This window comes from Rattus norvegicus, chromosome 13 (genome assembly GCF_036323735.1).
Source record: "Rattus norvegicus strain BN/NHsdMcwi chromosome 13, GRCr8, whole genome shotgun sequence".
NCBI lineage: Eukaryota > Metazoa > Chordata > Mammalia > Rodentia > Muridae > Rattus > Rattus norvegicus.
The window spans coordinates 45,342,970-45,363,556 of NC_086031.1; the positions used below are offsets into that span (position 1 = coordinate 45,342,970).

Sequence of the window (20,587 nt, forward strand, 5' to 3'; positions counted from 1 at the left end):
TTATCAGGGGAGTTGAGGTAGAAGGCTCGGTTGCTGCTGAACAGACACAGAGCTGAGACAGCTAAGGCCGTGAGGAATAGGTAGCCTTTTGGTGATTTAGCATAATGTCAAGACCACACACACACACACACACACACACACACACACACACACACACACACACACAGTAATATACCAGACCACAGCTCTAAATCTAGTATTTTGCCTGATGGACAAAAGACTGCCTTCTCTCCTTTGTCTTACCCAAATCTACCCCTAAGAATTCAGACAGTTTGACTATTTCATCAGCCACAATTTTCAATCCCTTCCTCATCTTACCTCCTACTTGAACTCCACACTTGGGGCTAGAGAGATGGTTCAGCAGTTAAGAGCACTTACTACATGTGCAGAAGACCTGGGTTCAGTTTCTAGCATTCACATGATGGCTCACAAACAGTGAGGCAAAGTTTTGGGGTTCCAGTGCCCTCTTCTGACCTTTGACGCAATTGCATGCAGATAAAAACTCACATAAAAGTAAGTCTGGAAAATACTTAAAAAAAAAAAAAAAAAAACAAGGGCTGGGGATTTAGCTCAGTGGTAGAGCGCTTACCTAGGAAGCGCAAGGCCCTGGGTTCGGTCCCCAGCTCCAGAAAGAAAAAAAAAAAAAAAAACCCGTAGTCCAATTTTTCCATTTTGGAGACACTTCACCTTCTAAGGTTCGATGATTCTTGGCTAACCAGAGCAGAGAGCTGTTTAAATGGAGATGATGTAACTATACAGTGGAATTCTGTCCAGCCATTGGAAAAAGGTTTCTGTGAGCCATGGGACAGTTCCTTTACATGAATCTTATTCAAAATAAGTGATGATAGTCCAATGGGGAACAGTGAGGGTGGCATACTCGCTTGTCACACTTTAGTCCTTAATGTTCTGCTTGCAGGGCAAGCGCCGTATCACACAAGGCACTCTAACTACTGAGCTACATTCCCAGCCCCATCTGATACATTTCCAGTGTAGTTGATTGTATTAAGAGGCACTCACTGATAGAGCACTGATTGCCTATGCATTGAAAACCTCTGAAAGGACAGAATATACTAGTTGCAATCCATGGCAGAAGGAAGGGAAAGGAGGTGTCAGGGGTAAGGTAAGGCGTGTGTGCCTTCTCTCTAGTTTCCTTTTGATATATTTTAGTCTTTTTTAAAGGATGTAACAACAAAAAAAGAAGTAGACACTGAGGGATGATGTACTGTAGAAGATGAGTGATAGACAAAAAGACAAGGAGGTCAGAAAGCACTTCCCTTCTTATAATGAGGGGAGAGTTGCTGAGCCTTCCCTTTTAGCTCCTCAGCAGGGCACAGAGGGAAAGCCCATGCTAGCAGGTGGTCTGAGTTCTGGCTTCAGCTCTTGATGACAGCCTTGTTCAAGCTAACCATCCACTGCATGTTTTTCCCTTTTTCTTTCCCCACAAAGCTTTCAATGAGGAGGCTGAGTTAGAGGATGTTTAAAAGTTGCTTCAAGTTTAAAATTCTGTAATTTTCCACAGGCTATTGCAAGCAACTGATCTTTGTAAGACATGCTTCAAGCTTCTAATTGATGTCACATGGGCAGATTAATCTGATGACAGCAGCAAGAAGTGATAGACTATCCCAAAAGCCCACGTGGTCACTGGGACACACTAGCTATGAGTCCAGCCATGATGAGGGGCATCTTCTACTTTCCAAGGGCATGGAGCTTCCAAGCTGATCTGCTTTGGTTTTTTCTTCTTCCCTGGTTAGCAAGCATAGTCAAGCCTCTGTTTTAATATGGAGACCTGAATGCCCACTTCACTACTACTACCAAAAAGGCCCTGCTATCAGGACATAAATTACCTGACACATTTCATATCCACTCAGAAACGTAATGAATTCTTACAAATCTAGGTAAGCCCAAGCTCATTGCTGCTAGTTAAAGCAATGTGTACAAACACTGACACGGAGTCCCATGGCTAACCAAGTCAGTAATGTGTTGCAGAACTGCAGTGTACTGCAGGTGGTAAGATTTAGAAGTCACCTGTTTGGATAAAGTTATTTCTTTCTTAAAAAGCTTTATTCGGATTGTGTGTCTGTGTGTGGGCATGTGCATGTGAGTGCTGGTGCCCACGGAGGTCAGGGAACTGCATCTCTCAGAGTTGGAGCTACAGGCAGTTATGGCCTGCAGCCATGGTGTTGGGGATCAAACCCACGTCCTCTGCAAGAGCACTGTGCGCGAGCTCTTAAGAGTGCTGAAGCATCTCATCGGCCTTCTTGTTTTGGAACAAATTTCAACTTCTGAAGTTGTATGTTATAGATTCATTCAAAGCAGAAAGTAATTCTGAAAAAGACTGGATCAGTAAAGATGTTTTATATCCAAAATTTCTCGTCTTCTTCCCTTTTGTTGAGTATGTATGCGTGCATGCATATAAGGCTTGTGCTAGTCACAGTGTCTTCCTCAATTGCTCTCTGGCATATGTTTTAAGGCAAGGATTCTCACTGAGCCCGGAGCTTACCAACTCACTAGCCTGGCTGGCTACTGAGACCCAAAGATCTCCCTGCTTCTACTGCCCAGTTCTGGAATTACAGGTGTCTGGGTTTCTTTCACATGGGTTACTTGGGTTTAAACCTAGGTGTTCATGCTTGTGTGGCATGTACTTTACTGACTAACCATCTCCCCAATCCCTAAGCCCTCAAATTTTTTCACTGGAGGAATAGAAGGGGTGAAATGGTCAAATACATTATACACATGTATGGAATTCTCAAGTTTAAATTTAAAATATAAATATAAAATTTATACATAATGTGTGTATATATAAAACATTTAAAAGTATATTTTAAAAATGGAATCTTCTGAAATATAATAAGACTGCATCATTGATATTTAATCAACTCACAAAGAGTTGCCAAAAATTCTATTATTAAGAGATAATATAGTTTGGTAAGGAGGACAGTGATAGCCCCATTAGAGTCAAGAAGTTGTAGTAATATGTAATTTAGATTTCTGAAGGCCTTTACACTTTTACATAGTCTGCTCTTCTTGAAGAATTTTATTCTCCTTGCCAATCCTCTTTGATCTACTCATATTAAACACAAAAGCTAGTGTGATGCTTCCCCCAGCACCATTCGTCCTTGTTGTTGCTCACACACATTCCTACACTTAAATCTTCCTTATTTAGAAACACATGAAGTCAAAACCAAAGTCCCCTTGTATATGTCTAAGCCCTTATTGTCTTCTTTCTCGTCAACTCTAAACATGCACAACTTGTAGCATAGAATCTGGCACACAGCAAATACATGATAAATGATCAGTGAATAACTGAACGATGACTGATGCATGGATTAATAGTGATGATGGTAAAATGGGGGCAGTTACTGAGTGCCGGGAACTAGGCAATGTGTCATTCCATTCTCTGTATAGATTTGCATGTGCTTAGAAAATGTAGTAGACTGGAGACAGAGCCCAGTGGTATACCTCTTACCCAGCACATATGAAAGTTCCACCAAGAAAAAAAGCAAATGACTGCACCCCAAGCAATCAGAAAATATAATTAAATGACTTAAATTTATAATGCAATACATATCACAATGTCTCATTTTTGTAAATACAATTTTAAATACATGCTCATATGTATTTATTCTCTTCTTTCTGCTTAGGTTTTATATAATGAGTATGTTTTAAAATGTTTTTCTTTATATAACAAAAAAATTTGAGTTGTTTTAGAACAATATTCTTAAATCATATTCTTTCAAAAGTCTTCTTTGGGATTTAAAACAACAAAAACACCAAAGATTTGGAGCTTAACTAACTGAAACAGATTTACAAAAACATCAATCAATCATGTTAGAGCTCTTAAAGAAAAAAGGAGAACGTTCAAAAAAAATTAAACAAATTGTCCCAGCTGGAAGAAAAAATCTAATTTGCTCCATGCTGAGAGTGCTTCATGACTGGAAGACAAGCGAAGTCCTTTCATTTGGTCAGTGTGCATTTTCAGTAGCCGTGTTTTATCTTACAACTGAAAAGTCAGTTTTTCTTTTCTTGGTCATCAGAAGATAAGGAAATAAATGTTGGTGCAGGCAAAAAGTCGGACTTGGCAAGTTCAGAACATTTTAATTATTAAAAAGCAGCACAAAAGACCAGCTGACAGCTTTTAAAAAAACTGTTAACATTGTACACACAGACACTCACACATAGACACACACCTACCCATCTAAAAGGAGAAAAATGAATAAAATATTCTGCTTTAGAATTCTCTACAAACCCAACAAGTTGCTCATTTAAGTCTCTTTAACTTTTACAAATAATTAGGAAAAATCACTTCCTAATAATGGAAGTTATATGATAATGTATTCAAATCACTTAGGAGAGACTTTAAATTTCTTTTTTTTTTTTTTTTTTGGTTCTTTTTTTCGGAGCTGGGGACTGAACCCAGGGCCTTGCGCTTCCTAGGTAAGCGCTCTACCACTGAGCTAAATCCCCAGCCCACTTTAAATTTCTTAAAACAATATACATATTGGCAAAGATATTTGAATATAGTTCTCAAAAAAAGCAATAAACTTAATTCCCTTGACATGCTCTCCTGTGACTGAGAATGAAAGCGTTCGAGCTGATTGAAGAGTTCCCTTGTCTTTTTCTTAGTGATTTATTTAGGAGCGCCCTTTCAGGTCCCCAGCTAAAACAAATAACTTGGAGATGCCTTTGCTTTAAGGGTAGAGATGGTGTCCAAGAATGCCAGGTTCACACCTTGTGTATTTAAAGCTTGCTTTTCAGACAAAAGCTCCTGTGGGTGTCAGTGTCTACTGATGTTCCTGTAAGGCCAAAGCGTGCCCTTACCGTGAAATAGAACTGTTCCGTCTCCTGCTGGTTAGCTCTCCTCTTAGCAATGCTAGGCTTGCTCATGAACGTTTCTGAGACAGTTGATTTGACAGACTCCATGGAATTGCTATACTGGAAGCAGTCAGATACATCAAAATCCTCAACAGTCACGATGTCCTGTATGGTCTGCAGGGTGGCCTCCATCGTCTTTTTCACCTATATCCATAATAGCCAAAGCAATCATGAGAAGCAGGCTATAAAATGGCAGGTGATAGAGCAACTAGGAGGAGCTTGAGAGGGCTATGTCTCTCCTCTCAAGAGAGCAGTAGGAAGGCAGGCAGGCAGGCAGGCAGGCAGGCAGGGATTACACTTCTCCCTGAACAGTGCTGAGTGATGAATATGACAGGAACCCAGATTCAGCACACTGCTCTCCCCAGCACACACCTAAACACCACTCTTCCTGCTGTGCACCCAATGCGGCGCTCTTATGTAATGTTTACTTTCTTCAAAGAGACTTATTTTATGTGTAAGGATGTTGTACCCGCATGTGTGTGTGTGTGTGTGTGTCTCACACAGTGCCTGGTTTCTGCTGGAGCTCCTGGAGTTGAGGTTAGAGATGGCTGGGAGCCACCATGCAGGTGCTAGAAGCCAAGCCTGTGTCCTGTGCAAGAGCAACCAGTGCTTTTGGCCACTTAACCACCTCTCCAGCTCCAAAACTTAGTTTAAGAGTTAGTGCTATTTCTTTATTATAGTGGAAGTGCAAAGGAAAATAGAAAACATAATTGCAAAACAGTATTTCCATCATATCAGAGCTAATTAAAATATGTGATAGGCTTGTCCTTCAATGCTCCTGGCACCGTTTCATGACCCACCGTTTCATGATCAAACAATGGGTTTGTTGTCCTATTTGCAAACTAAGTGACCCAGCCCTACTTCCTAGTAAAATTAAGACTTACTAAAATACAAGAAGCCATCTGAGCTCAACAGAAACCTGAATTACCTTTTTAAACTGGATTGCCTTTAAACTTTTAAAAATTTGCTTGTAAAACTGGATATTAAAAGAAAATATGCTGTGTTTAGAAAAAAAAAAAGTCACCCTCCTGTAGGAGGAAGGAGATGTCTGAAGTGTCAAAGTCAAAAGGTTTCTTTTTGAAAATGCTGGAAAAAGCCAGTCATGAGTGGGTCATTTCAGAGACTTGATATAGTTCACACCGTGGCCAAGTGCCACTTTGATTAAATGTGTAGTGGGGAGGGGCATTTTGTAAAAGCCCAAAACAGAGCACAACCTTTGGCATCGTACAAACAACTTCCTGAATACCAAGGGCAGGATGTAGCAGCAGGGAAAGCACAAGCCTCCACTGGCCAGGAAATCTCTGCATGCTCCTTCCACTTGTCCCTGATGGACGACCACAAATAGTTCAACAAGGAAACCGTGGCTCCGAGCCTCCTAGGAAGGAAACGCACGCACCTCTTCATTCTCGATCTTCAGAGTGGATAAGCGAGACTGCAGTTGTTGGCGTCTTTGCACCAGCTCACTCTGGACAGGCTGCTGGGCACAGAGCTGAGAGGCCTGTCAGAAAAAGCAACAGAAGGTCAGGAGGAGGACTCCAGAGCTCTCATTACTGCTCATGAACGATTTACACTGTATTGTATCCCAACTAATGGAAGGCTTGCAGTCTTCACGTGAAAGGGGAGGAGAATCTGTTTGGAAAGACCACGTTTCTCTCTTTGTAACCCACAGACAGGCAGGTGATGGCAGGGTAGGTCTAGCAGCATCTGCAGATCTAAGGGATTCTGAGGAGGCTGGACCAGAGTGTTTCAGGCAGCTCCAGCCCAGAAACCAATGCTTTGGCAGTGAAGTTCCTGCCAAAGGTCCAAGTGGTCACCTCTCTGCTCTTCCCTCCTCCCACTTCATCCACTAGAGTTAGAAAGAAGGAGAGAAGTGGGCCGGGAAGCTAAGTTGCTGCTGCTGGCAGCCTGTATGTTTATAAATCTGGACCATGCACGAGAGCTTTGACTCAATGGGAAAGAGTTCATGTGAATATGGGAACAAGTTCTTAAGCCCAAGTTAGAAAGCCCCAGAAGGCATGAGATCTGACAGAAGAAACTTGACATCTTTTAGATAGCCATCATTGTGGGGTCCCCTGCACCCCCCATCCCCAATAAACCAACTTTATCCTCTGTGAAGGAACGCAGACCTAGATAAGAGTCTCTTGATAAAGGTAAGGCTACGGCATGAGGTAATCTGATAATCTCCTGGATGACTGATGGCAGGCAGAAGGCTGGGAGGTGAAGGATAGGACCCACGTGGAGGCAGTGCCTGTCACCTTATTACCAGAGGAGACATCTGGATAGAACTGGGCTCCTTTGCCCTCAGCAAAGACTGAGCAGACTCACATACTTGTAAACCATTTGCTTACTCAAAAAACTAAAACCTCTTCAAAGGAAGGGGACTGGAAATTGACCCTTTCCCCTTTGGTATTTGAGATTCCGATCTCCTCTTCAGCTGAGAGGCTTGCTCAAGCTTTGCAGCTGATTTCACTATGGCTTTTAGAAGTAGACATAATGGAGAAAGCTTGTTGGCCAGATGGGTTACTGCCAAGAATGAAATGTCTGTTTCTGGCCCTGATGTCATCAGTCGTGCATCCAGTGCCCCTCAAACCTCTGGGTGCAGCAACAGTAGAAACAGGCACCAAGTCCTAGTGCATCTGAGAGCAGCTGACATCAGTCCTATCTACCTGTGGCCCAAGAATACCAGGGTAGCCAATTTCAGAGCTTCCATTAAAATGCCACTGAACTTTGGTCCCATTTAAAGGACTTCCAGGCAGCTCCTTCCTTCTGCCTATATGTTAGCAGGGCCCAAGAATGATTTGACATCTCACTCTAAACTAGAACGGGGAATTCTGGCCAAGCCACCAATCAGCTGTATCATACACAGGACAAAAGAATGAACTCTTATTTGATAAAGTCACCTGGCCTAGCATGGAAGAACTAGAGGGAAGACATCGCCTCCAACGCTGTTTCTTTAAGAAGCAGCGAGCTGCTGACGCATGCTTTGTCAGTGACCTTTCGCCAGGATGCAAGGCAATGCACCCCATCTGTGTACAGAAATGTGGTTCTCACTGGGCAAGGAGGGCCTGAGGGCCTATCATCGGGATTCCCCTTCATGGACACATGCTGTTTGGCTCAGAAGAGAACTCAGATAATCAACCAGTCCCTTCAGATAGTCCCAAGTTCACTTATTTTGGGGAAAGAATCTCAACGGCAGCTGGAGAATGGCTTAGAAGACAAACCTGAACAGAGTCAACACAGGTGAAGCCTGGGCTTCCTGGAGGCTGGCAGTGCCCCTCTAACTTTAGCTAATGTGATGCTGTTTTAGTTTCCATCTATTCAGATGCTGGCACCCGCTCAGCCACAGCAATGGAAACAAACTGGAAAGGGCTGGTTTTCCCCAAGTAGAAAAGGAGAGGACAGAGATGGGCTACTGCAGTGTGGCCAGCCTGTGACAGTCAACTGTCTGAGCAGCACACTACTACTTTCAGGTAGAGCGAAGCTTCTAGAGCCCAGACTCTAATCCAGGGACCAGAGCACCATGCTGATTTGTGGTCTCTTCTCATCTACTCCTTTTGGTCTCACTAACTACTGTGGGGAACTGAGGAAGCTCTTGAGAGAATCTGTAAAAGGTGGATGAAATCCTGAGTGAACGTGTATTGTTGACAAGGACATGGTCATGTCAAGGACTAATGTGGTATCGTCCATCAGAGCTAGCCCAACCTACCCAGCCCCAGCTTTTCTGTGTGTGTGTCTACTTTTCTTCATTCCCCGGTCACCCCAGTCAGGTTTCTGGAACACAGTTACTTGGGAGAGGGTGGGATTCTCTCTGGGAGAATCATCCACTCTACACTCTACAGCTCAGGTTGGCTGGATTAGATGGAACATGAACTTAGGCTCAAGGATAAACACAACAGTCAAAACCAAAGAGATATACTGAAGGGTCTGAAAGAATGGAACAGTTTACCTGACAGGAAGCCCCTCTCCTTCAGATGCAATAAAACTATACATAAGTCTAGTACATTCAAGTCCCTTTGGGGAAAGGTGCAAGGTAGGGAAAGGCCTTACCATATCTCCCATGTGGGGCTGGAATTCAAACTTCATAGGGGGGCAGAAAACATTATTGTACATCTCCATGAGCCGCTGCTTGTCACTGGTGGCATCTAGGTTTTCCACTGCATTTTCAATAGCATCCAGACCTTCATGTTTTGATTGTTCCAGATTTAATTCAGCAGACAGAAAAGTGCGTAGAGCCCGGTTCAGGCTAGCATGGTAGCCGAGGTCACAACACTGCTGTGGGAAGGAGACGGCACACACATAAGCATACCACAGACATCCCAGGCCTGGCAGCAAGGGAAGTGGTCTCGGGTAGATCTGACCATATCAAGGGACTGACTGACTGCAGTAGGAAGGAAGCCGAGATAACAATTTCAAAGCCTGGGTAAGATTCCTTAGTTCTTGCCCCCAACTTTAGTGGCTAGCAGACCATGTAGGGCACTGAGGTGGTTAGACAGAAGAAGATTCATAAGAAACAATGACAAGAGTTAACCAAATGATATTTCATAAGAATGAGAATAGTTAGAGAACTCTGTTCTGTTTTCTGGTTTGTCTGGGGGATGTCATGACAACAACATTCAACAATAATACAGCCTGCCTCGATTCCCTAAGGGTTGCTGTGGTTAGAAGTCACTACATAGCAAGCTTTCCAGGCCAATGGAGCAGTCAGGAGTCAAAATCTGGAGGGCTGTCTCAGCAGTAAACTCACATTCACTCAGCTCTAAGTAGGTGGGAGAAGGAGAACGGAAGGTTGCTTAAGTTATGACATCAACTTAGTGATCTGGGACAGGCTTGAGCTGAGGAAAGCTAAACCAAAAAGTCCTAAATATGAGCGTTACCGGGAAGATTCTTATCATGCTTCTGATTTTCAACAACAAAAATGAAAAGACAAAAATGCTATGAAAGAGGCAATTGTAGGGGTTGGGGAATGTAGGTCAACTGGAAGGGGTTTGTCTAGCATGCATGGAGACTTAGGTTTGATATCCCCCAGCACTGAATAAACTGAGTGTGGTGAAGCAGACCTGTAATCTCAAGCACTCAGGAGGGGTAAACAGGAAGGATCAGAAGTTCAAGGTCATCCTCAGCTACAAAATCAATTCAAAGCCAGTCTCTGTCTTTAAACAAATAACAACAAAACCAGAGGTAGGGGAACAGTTCAATTAGTAAAGTCCTTGTGGTGCACATGAGGAATTGTGTTTGGTCACAAGCCTATGTGGCTGAGGTGTCTAATCTAGCACTGAAGAGGTGGGAAATGGGCCTTGACGGTTAGCTAGCTAAGATGAAGTTTTGAGAATCCTGTCTCAAAAAACAAGTTCAGGGCTTGAGAGATTGCTGTGTGGTTAAGAGTTCTTACTCCCTTTTAAGACTTGTGTTTGGCTCCTAGCACCCGTATCTGAAGCTCAAAACTGCTTGTAACTCCAGATCCAGGAAATCTAACACTCTCTTCTAGACTCACATGGGCACCTGTACTCAAGTGAACGTATTTCTCTCTCTCTCTCTCTCTCTCTCTCTCTCTCACACACACACACACACACACACACACACACACACACACACGGAAACAAAACAGTAGAGGCAGAATCAAGCTACCCTGGCAAAGCTACTCCTATCCCATCCCCAGACCTGTGTCCTTGACAAGCCAATGAGCAAATGTGACCAGTGTAGTGGTTTTCAAGTTGTAGATCACAGCTCTCAAGTTCAATGTCAGCACCCAGGTTATCCCTGAGAAGGGCAAAGGTGGTGACCCAGCTAGGAGGTCTTGGACCCTTTTTATCTTTACCTCAACGAAAACAACTCTGCTCATAATAAACTCTGATTCTATGTGTGGTCTGGTTTGAAGAATAAGTTCTTAAGAACAAGTCTAAAAAACCCCTTTGGATTAACTGTAACCCCCAATGCTCTTTTTAGCAAAGGCATTCTGTAATACTATGACAATATTCCCTACCCCTCCAATAAAGATCCAAATTCCATGGCCATCAATTATCACCTCTATTATTTACATAGCTTTGATGTCCAGAGCCTGAGAGGAAATGTCAAAGGAAAATCTCTGGATAGAGTAAGGCCATCTGCCTGATTGTAATTTCACTGCATAAATAAGCATCAAATTAATTTCCTCAGCCTTTCCCTCTCATCATGATCACTTCAGGAACAGCCACTATTGGGGAAGAAAAAAAAAACATGAGACAGGCCGCCTCCTTCCAGGCATCTGACACGAAGCTTGCAATGGAGTGCACATTGAGCTGAGCTCTGGATTCAGTGCCAACAGACTCTGGCAGGTGCCTGACTTCAGCAGGGTAACAGCAGTGACAGCATAACTGTAGTCAGAGGATAGGAAAACACTACATTCAGTCGGAGGAAGAGCAAACGGAACTAGACAAAGGCGGCTGATTGGGAGGCTGCACGTGCAGGGTCCCTTCCTCCTCTATGAGATGCTGTTAAACTAATTAATCAGGCAGCCTTTGAACCTGTAAATCTTCCTGCCTATCTCTAAGATGTTCTCCAGTTCCTGAGATGAACTCTATACTTATTGGTGTAGTAAACAAAGGTATCACTGCCAACAGAGTGTATGGGAGACTGAGAAAAACTAGGGAGAGGCAGGTGCTGCTCCTCAGAAATCTTCATATATTTCTTGAAACTTCTTTCTTCTATCTCTACCCTAATCCACATCTTATTTTATAACAGTGTTGTCTGTCATAAAATATGATTTCTATTGTGCCCCTGTTGAGGTACCGAAATAACTTACCTCTACTTAAACTAAACTTCACCTTCAGGTTGTACTTGGAAAGAATGCTACTGTTCATTAAGAATGCTCACTATATGCCAGACAGTGGACAGTTATGTGTATTCTACATCCTAATCCTCATAATTACCCCCACTGAAGCCTGTTCCACACAAGGAAGAGAAAAGCTCTATGAAGTTACAGTTTGACCAAAGTTAAATGGGCAAACACATGAAACACCCACACTGTAATTTGTGTGTAGACCACCTACTCAGCATCACCTCCCAGCATGCCCCTGTTAGCCTCTTCTGATGAACTGCAGTGCTTGACTCTCTGCATAGGACGGAGTGTTGAAAAAGCCTAGGCCTCTAGCCTAGAGAGCGAGTTTATCCCTCTGGGCTGTAAAAGGGGGAAATACCAGCTTTGTAACTGGTTATGTGGCAAACAGACAATACACTTCACACATATCTGGCACTATGTAGACTTGAAGCTAACGCCAATCACAAGTATCCTCCAATCTACTGACCTCTACTCTTCAGCTCCTCATATTTCTTTTCCTGAAATATTACCTTTCACTTTCACCTGCTGGACTTGGACTCAATCTTTAAGATCCATATTAAATTCTCAGCCTCTGGGAAGCCAGCCAGTCCTGCATTCCTGGTCCCACTTGGACTCAACTGCATCATCCTCATATGACCCCTCAATACACTCGGTCATTCTGAGGCCTGCAATTTCATATCACCCCACCCAGAACGCAGGTATCTTAGAACTTTCCAGCATCTCACTCTTGCTTACAATTTGTCCTAGTAGGTCTGATTCTCAGAAGGCACTCAATAAAGTTGACTGATGGATGCCACAGAAAAGACTCCAGCTCTCAGGAAATCACCTAGTGGGCTGAGTACTCACCCACATGTTCTGCTGCGTACAGTCTCAGAACAGCAGGGAGTTTCCCTACATGGGAGCATTGCCTCTATTTGTAAAACCATTCTGTAGCTTCTCTGTGCCAGTGAGTCAGGGTCAAACTCACAATGTGTCCTCTGGTTCTGCCACGCTTTCAGCTAACCTAAGAGATGTGGATAGGGCCTTGGCCATCTACATATTTGTATGGGCAAAATTAACCCTTCAGAAAAAAAGCAGTATCTGGCAGGGTTAACTGGGATTTGAATACTTCCCACGAGAATCCCAAAGGGTAGAGAGAACACACAATTTTGTCTATACCAGAAATAAATGCTATACGAATGCTATAAAATGCTACACAAATATGATAAAAACTCTCGGAAGAAATAAAATTTTTATAAAAAATTGAATAACACATCTCAATGTATGAACTTAAGTCCACAGTTCACTATGCCCTTACCAGCTAATATTCTCCCTCAGAGAATCTAGAGAAGACCTAGAAACAAAAAAATGAGTGCTTCGGATCACCCTTCAATTTCCTACAGGAGAGAAAAACAACTGCTTTCAATAGAACGTCATAATGGGAAAACCAAGCTCTGTCGTGTCCGATTTCAGTGCACGTGGCTTCACAGACCTTCTAGGTCACTCACAACACTCCAGGTCCCCATGATGGCAATGCCCTGTACTTCACTCACTCACCTGCTCTTAGGTGAGGGAATTACACTGCAGAGAGCCTGCGGTCCTGAGAAACAACAAGGGAGATCGAAAGGGCCTTGGCCGAGACTCGAGATTTTCTACCATGTATGATGTCTCTCATGTGGACTCTTACATCTTTTATTATACTATAAAGAAATTGTAGGCTAGTCTTTATGTTAGTTAAATGACCTTGATTAAAAAGAACTTTTTATTTATCTTTAATGTCTTAGTACAGACCGAGTCAGACCCTTAGAAAGGAGACCAAGCAGTGGCATATGACATTGACAGCAATGGTCTGGAATGACACTCATTCCATGTCTTGAGGAACTCCTGAATACTGCTGAGCTCATTATGTCCATGCACGCAGGCTCTATGCTTCTTTGCTACACAATAGTTTGGGCACTTTACATTACATAGAACAGCATAGAAAAAGGAAGAAACTATTGATAGATGTAAAAAACTGAATAATGCCAAAAAATTAAAACTTCTTTGGTAAAAAAAAAATCCAGATACAAAAACTATATTCTGGATATAGCAAGGAAGCTCAGTGGGTAAAGACACTTGCTGTGTAAGCCTGGTGGCTTGAGATCAATCCCCACGTGTCCTGGTTTATTGCGACTGTTGACTTGTTGCAACCTAAATAATCTGGGAAAGGTTGATCTGTGGAAATGTCTACAGAGGATTGTTTTGAGTTTAACTTATATAGAAAGACCCAGACCCTCCCCTATGGAGAGAGTCCTAAACTGTAAAGAGAGAAGAAGCCAGCTGAAAGCAAGGAAGCAAACAAGCAGGCAGGAGGTAGCCAGCAATAATGATTACTCTCCCGAGGATGTAATAGGACTGTTCCTGCTTCCTGTTCCTGCTTCCTGTTCCTGCTTCCTGTTCCTGCTTCCTGTTCCTGCTTCCTGTTCCTGCCTTGATTTCCCTGGAATGATGGACTATAACTCTGCTTTCTTCCTCAAGTTGCATTTTGTTATTTTATCACAGCAACAGAAGTGAAAAACACCACATAAAGGTGGATGGAGAGAAATGAGTCTACAAAGTTGTCCCCTGGCTTCCACACATACACTGTAGCATGCACACATCCACATATGGCCAAATAATACATGAAATAAAATAAGTTATATTCTGTATTATCCTAGCTTGATGACATTCTCCAACAGGCAGAATTAACTTAGGGTTTGAAGAGCTGGAATAGTGATTGCCTGGAGTTAAGAAATAAGAACTATCTGAAATAATGAGAATATATTTTTCATATTGTCTTTCTCCCTATGTCTCCTTGTTGTGAGACAGTCTCAGAGCCAAGACTTCCACTTCTCAAGTGCTGAGATTCCAGATGTGTGCTGCCAGGGCCTGTTAAAGATACTTATTCTATAGCTTGCTAAAAGCATAGGTTACAGGAATATGCAAATTTATCAAAAATTCTTCAAACTGTAACAATCACACCAATCATTCAAGTTAATTAATCTCAAAATGTAAATTACACATGGAAAGAATGTTAAAAAGGCAAAATTAAAAAGTAAGTCTTGAGTTAGGAGATAATTTTTTTCCATTCAATAAACTATGACTTGGCTACACATTACTACTTAAGGTAAAGTAAGTCTTGGTTCCTGATATCTTGGATCTTAAAAGAGACATACAGTGACCTTCATTTTAATCCTCAGCTCACAGTAAGAAATACATCTACATACTTACACACACATACACACACACACACACACACACACACACACACGACAAACATAAAATTTTCATAAAAAGATCTTAGTCATAATAGTGTGACCTGATCTGATATTTCTCCCTTAGTCTAATCATTTAAAATAAGTTAAGTGAATAAATATGATTTCATTGTCCCCTTAATGGATCATGGCTCGTGGTTTGAAAACACTTGAGTGCATGACTGTGTCTTAGGCAAAACCAGTTACATTCTATTTATGACCCTGATGCTGAATGCCTACCCCCTAAATGTACTAGCTGGTTACGGAGAAAAGTAGTAGCATCTGCTTTGTAAAAAAGGGGTAATGTTCATTCTACAAAAATAAAAACCAAACAGCAAACAAAATAAGATACAGTTAAAACACAAGCAAACACAGACCACATTTGCTCAGGGCCTGGGATGCCATCTGTCTGGAGCGTGGCAGCCCTGGCCTGCTCGTCATCCTCTAAACCCGTGTCCTGTTAAGTAGGTACTACAGAGGCTACCTCCTTTCCCAGTGGCTCTTCAAACCTCATCCTGGGAAGCTTAGGCTCTCAGCAAGGCAAGAGCACAAAATGTCCTGCTTTTTATGTGATGTTTTAAAACAGCTACCCATGCCTGATGAAAGGCCTATGGATTACCAAGACTGGAACTCAGACAGCAAAAGCCTCTTTTCTCCTCAAGTAAGCAATTTATTGGAATTGGTACAAATATTCTCTAGAGGCAAAAAGAAGAGGACAGACCAGTAACAGAGTGTAACACCCTGTCTGGTCTAATTTTTTTAAATCTTATTCATTTAACGAATGTGAGATAAGCAGCAGAAAGGGAGCATAAAAAGCGACTGTCTTCCCCGTGTTGAGAATGGGCCTCTACTAACAGTGGAGAAGAATGAAGGGACTGGTTTAGGGCTTTGACCTCACTGAAGGACAGTGTTCAGATTGGCATCAACAAGCACAGAGAACAAAGAGGAGCCTGAACAGAGACCAGGGCTCGGCTTTCCAGCAGAGACGATGACATCGAAGGCCTTAGGAGGCCCGACCTACTCATCACAACTTGCTGGCTGAAAGGGTACCAGTCTGTATTTTAGAGAAGTTCCCCCAGCAGCCCTGATGTGGGCCAGATTTAAACAGTTCAGGTCCTTATGTTACTAGGAGCGGAGGGGCAGGAAATAAAACAGAGTTCCAGAAGAGTTCAGGAGCAAGCCCAGGAAGTGCTCACTAGTAACTTAATAGTGACTTGGAGCCCAGATCCCCACATGATGTAAAGCATAGCAGGTGTGCTTGTGAAGGAACCACGATAAAAAGTCATGTGCAGTCTGGCTAGAGTCTCACAGCTCAGCGGCTGTGCCAAGAACCTGAGGTAAACCACAAGTCTCCGAAAGGATACTGCTTATGCCCTAGAGACTGGGCTGCTAATAATGCTCAATCAGCTGGCTCCGGACCCACTTTGGTGACTGGAAAAAGCATGAGAGAGGGTGTGCTTGTGTAGCTTCATACAGAGCTGGCCCGGGAATTGGGTCAGACTGCAGTCTGTATGTGAGAGACATGTTAGAACATAGGGATCGAGGAGAAGCAGTAAGAGATCAAAGCAAAGACTGACCCATAAGGTTAAAGACCGATGGCTGTGCCTGCTGCCTACAAAGCACACATGCATACTAACCCCGCCCCCCTCTCATTTTTGTGCCACATCTCCAAAGAAAAGGGCAGATATCAGTGGCACTGGATACCTTCTAGTCAAGATCCTAGTTTGTGGCACACTGTAAACCCAAACTTTAGGCAAGTATGTCTCTTAATTCTCGGGGTCACACATTAAGACAGCATTGTGCATCTACAGGGGTGATGTGACAATGAATGAGAAGATCCCAAGAAACATGAAGTGATGTATAAACACGAGGAAGGCATTCGAACTCTTCTTGTCATTGCTTCTTTCTACAAGCTTTAATAGAAGAGACTATGCCTTGACAAACAGAGAACACAGAAGTCATGAACATGGGTTTAGGAATCAGAATTGGATATAAATTTTGTCTCAGCCTTTTACTAACAGGGTAAATCATTAACTTTCTGAAGTTAGTCAACAGCAATAGACAGCATTGCTTGGTACTCCTGGACTGCTGTAAGGAGCAGATGTACGGAGCATAGAGCACCCCTTTACACAGTGGACCGTGGCTATTATCTTCAAATTGCTCTCAAAATGACCAAGATGCCTGAACACAGAAATGAGGAGCATGCAACATGAGGTTTCTGAAATTAGACAAGAGGTAGCCCCAGCCTCCCAGCCCAGCTTTAAATACTTACATCAATAATATCAGACAGGTCATGGATGTAGTACTTGAAGACAGATGCGTTGGTTGCCTCCAAAGCCAATAAATACTCATTCCGGGCTTTAATGGCCTTCAGCTTGTTCTCTGTGTACTTGGCTTGTCGCTGAAAAGAAAATACAAGTTCACTTTAGTCTTTTTGATTAAAAAAATGCTCATTTCATGTGAATCAGTGCGTATGTTCATATGCACACGTCTTTGTGTCTCTGTGAATGTTGGAAGGCAACTTCTAGGAGTCATTTCTTCCTTCTACCATGTGGGCTCCTGGGTTTGGATTCAGGTTGCCAGGCTAAGTGGCAAGCTTACCTGATGAGCCTTCTTGATGACCCATCCCAGTTACTGTTATGATTTTGTTTTAAAGAGAAGGCTGTTCTGTGAGAGATGAAGGCCAGCACATCAAGAGCTCCCTTTGCTGCTATTTCCTGTGTATCCCTACTCTCAAGTGAATCCCAACTCTGATGAATGAGAGGAAAGGTCCAGATGTGCACTCTATAACAATCCTGTTTCACACACTATTCTCCACCCTGCTGCTGGCCTTGAAGAGGTGCCTCTAACTTCTACCATAAACACTGCTATTGAAAGTCAAAACACAAGGTCTACTACAGTCTCTACTATTTCTCAAAGCAATAGGGCATCTCACTTGATTTGGAAAATGGGATGAGAAAAGTGACTACTGATTCTTGTCAATAAATTTGAAGTTCAAATCTGAGATTCACATGCTTAGGTTTTTCCAGAAGCTAGGTTCCTGGCAAGACATAGAAGGACCCTTTGGTCGTTAGGCGTGAGAGGAAGTGCTTGGTTCAGCTCTCTGTGGCACCCATTATTATCAATCTTGCCTTCCAAGCATCCCTTCCTCTACAGTTGCCAGAGCACACGTACCTTCTCCTTCATCTTCTCGATCTTCTTCACTGAACTCCTCCGGACATGTTTCTCCTCAATGCGGACGTTGGCCGTGGAGTCAGGGGAGCGAGGGGTCTGCCGGTCCTCTTGCTTTACTGATTTGCCAATTTGCTTCTCTTCCTGCTTCTCTGCTTCCTTTAGTTTGCTCTGAGCACTGATGCTGTCAGCATTGTACATGTGATATGTCTTCATGACCTGCAAGACATTTCCCCCAGAGGTCAAGCCAATGGATCCAACTTCACGTTACAGACTAACAAAACTCAGCAGGGCCCCTCCTTCATGAAATAATATGCACATCTTTCCAGGGGGAAATCCAGTAATGTCTGGTTTAGCACATATATATTAAGGTCTACACCTAAGAGTAGGGCAGCTTATTGTAATGATTCCATATTAATTTCAATACTTTTAAAAACCTTTTTAGTCATTATTATCTGTAAACGTGACTCTTATATTGGCCCAGTGATTTCTACTGCTTGGTCACCTCATGGTACTAAGTAGACAAGAACTAAGAACACCTCTCTCAGATCCCAAGGCTCTGCTTTACCTCTATTAGATACCTGACGTTTCTCACAGAAACATCATAGCACCTATCATGTACTGAGTACTTAATATATTATATTATTATAATAATAATAATACATACACACACACACACACACACACACACACACACACACACGCACATGCACACGTTAATTTCATTCACCCTAGACAATGTCCTATGAAGGCTGTAGACCTGCACAACTCGGGGAAGAGGATGGGAAAGAGGACAACTCATATCAAGTTACTGAATTGGCCACAAGCAGGACGTAACATAAAAGACCGACATAGGGTCAGGTGTGGTGGTGCGGGCCTTTAATTCCTGCAGTCTGGAAGTAATACAAGAAGATCTCAGTGAGTTCAAGGCCAGTCTGATCTACAAAGTGATCCCAGGATAGCCAGGATTATATACAGAGAGTTTGTAAAAGTTATAGAGACTCTATAAAAACTGGAGGGGAGTTGGGGGGTAAGGAACACAATTTCCCTAAAGAGCTATTGTCTAGGAATTGAACACTTTTTCTTAGCAAGAAGGCCAGGAAGACAGAATCTCTGCTCATTCCCAATCTTCCGAAATATATTACTTCCAGCTAAACAGGGGTCAACCCTACTGTGCAGGAAGTTTCTGTTTCCACAGGCAGCTTTCAGATTCTATGTGGGATTAAAATACTTGATAACAAATCAAGCAGTTGGAAATTCACTAGTGCTGAAATTTTGATGCCATGAGGTCTCTTTGAAAAGCAAGGGCAGAAAGCCTAGAAGTAGGGAGTCCTTGTGAGTGGCTGACAACAGAGAAGGCATTGATTCAATATTACTAATAATCTCTAGCATTCAGTGCACACTGTGTGTCAGGAGTTTTTGCCTATGCAGACTCAATTTTCACAACCCTATGAGCATTCCCACTTCTAAAGATAAAGGAAGTAGGTCTCAACGGCATTACTTATGGCACTGAGAGTCTTATAACTAGTAGATGCCAGAGGCAGAATTCAACTTAAATCTAACTCCAAAGTCTACATCTTCTCCACTGCTGGACAGTGGACTCTCCTCTGCATAGGACTGAAGCTGAACCTTCTGGGAGGAAAGATAGAGGACAGGCAAGGAAATCCTGAAGAAAGATGCTGATCTCATTTAGAAATGAAACTGCTCAACTGAGAGCAGCATCTCAATTAGGAGCTGATTTAGACTCCAGAGCAACTGGCAATGTCTGGAGCTTAGAAGTTGCTAGTAGGTAGACAGGGAAAACCTGGTGCCCTGTGGGTACGCTGAGGTTCACCTGCAGTTGGAGGACGGAATAGAGAATACAGAGGTACAGTATAGCTTCAATTGTGTCGCATTTTAGACTGAGAGAAATTTAAATATTCACTTCACCCTGAATCTGACATCATTTCCTGGAAGTTTTACCTTCATATACTCTGTGTACCAACAACCAATGGTATTAACAAAGCTTTGCGGAAACCTGGCCAGATCACTGCTTTTCCAGGTTTAAGAAGTTAGAAAGGCACCTGCCCAGTTGGCTGAAGAACAGACAAGGGGTCTTTTTCTCGTTTTTAACCTGAATGAGACTAAGGAATTCAAGCATTAATGTAAAGCATTATGAAACAGTGAGTTTTTATTTTATGAAGTAAAGGGTGAAGACGAAACCTGGCAATGAGCATGGGAGAGCAAAGCACTCAATGTAACAAACCAGCAACTTCTATTGTTCCTTCCCTTAAAGAACATAAAGAAGCCTCTCATAAAAAGAAATTAAATTCTCAGAGATGACATGACTTTTTTCTTTGCATTCTCTTCCATAGTTAGGAAATGTCATACGTGCCACACTTTAAAATAAGAGCAGACAGCCAGGTGTGGTGGTGGACTCCTTTAATCCCAGCACTCAGAAACAGAGGCAGGTGGACCTCTGAGTTTGAAGCCAGCCTGG

The 20,587-nt window shown here is 42.7% G+C and overlaps 1 protein-coding gene across 9 annotated transcripts in view; it reads right to left on the minus strand.

Moving 5' to 3' along the window:
• The window catches only part of Srgap2 (SLIT-ROBO Rho GTPase activating protein 2), a 221,139-nt gene that overhangs the window by 44,778 nt on the left and 155,774 nt on the right, over nucleotides 1-20,587 (minus strand). For 8 of the 9 annotated variants that reach the window (NM_001401376.1, XM_006249783.5, XM_006249785.4 and 5 more), the window contains 5 exons: nucleotides 18,112-18,327; nucleotides 17,210-17,338; nucleotides 8,920-9,144; nucleotides 6,269-6,370; nucleotides 4,819-5,016 (listed from right to left, as the gene is read on the minus strand). In NM_001401376.1, the coding sequence (NP_001388305.1) occupies nucleotides 4,819-5,016; nucleotides 6,269-6,370; nucleotides 8,920-9,144; nucleotides 17,210-17,338; nucleotides 18,112-18,327 (870 nt within the window). The remainder of the gene's footprint in view (nucleotides 1-4,818; nucleotides 5,017-6,268; nucleotides 6,371-8,919; nucleotides 9,145-17,209; nucleotides 17,339-18,111; nucleotides 18,328-20,587) is intronic. The other variant, XM_039090884.2, reaches the window with a different exon arrangement.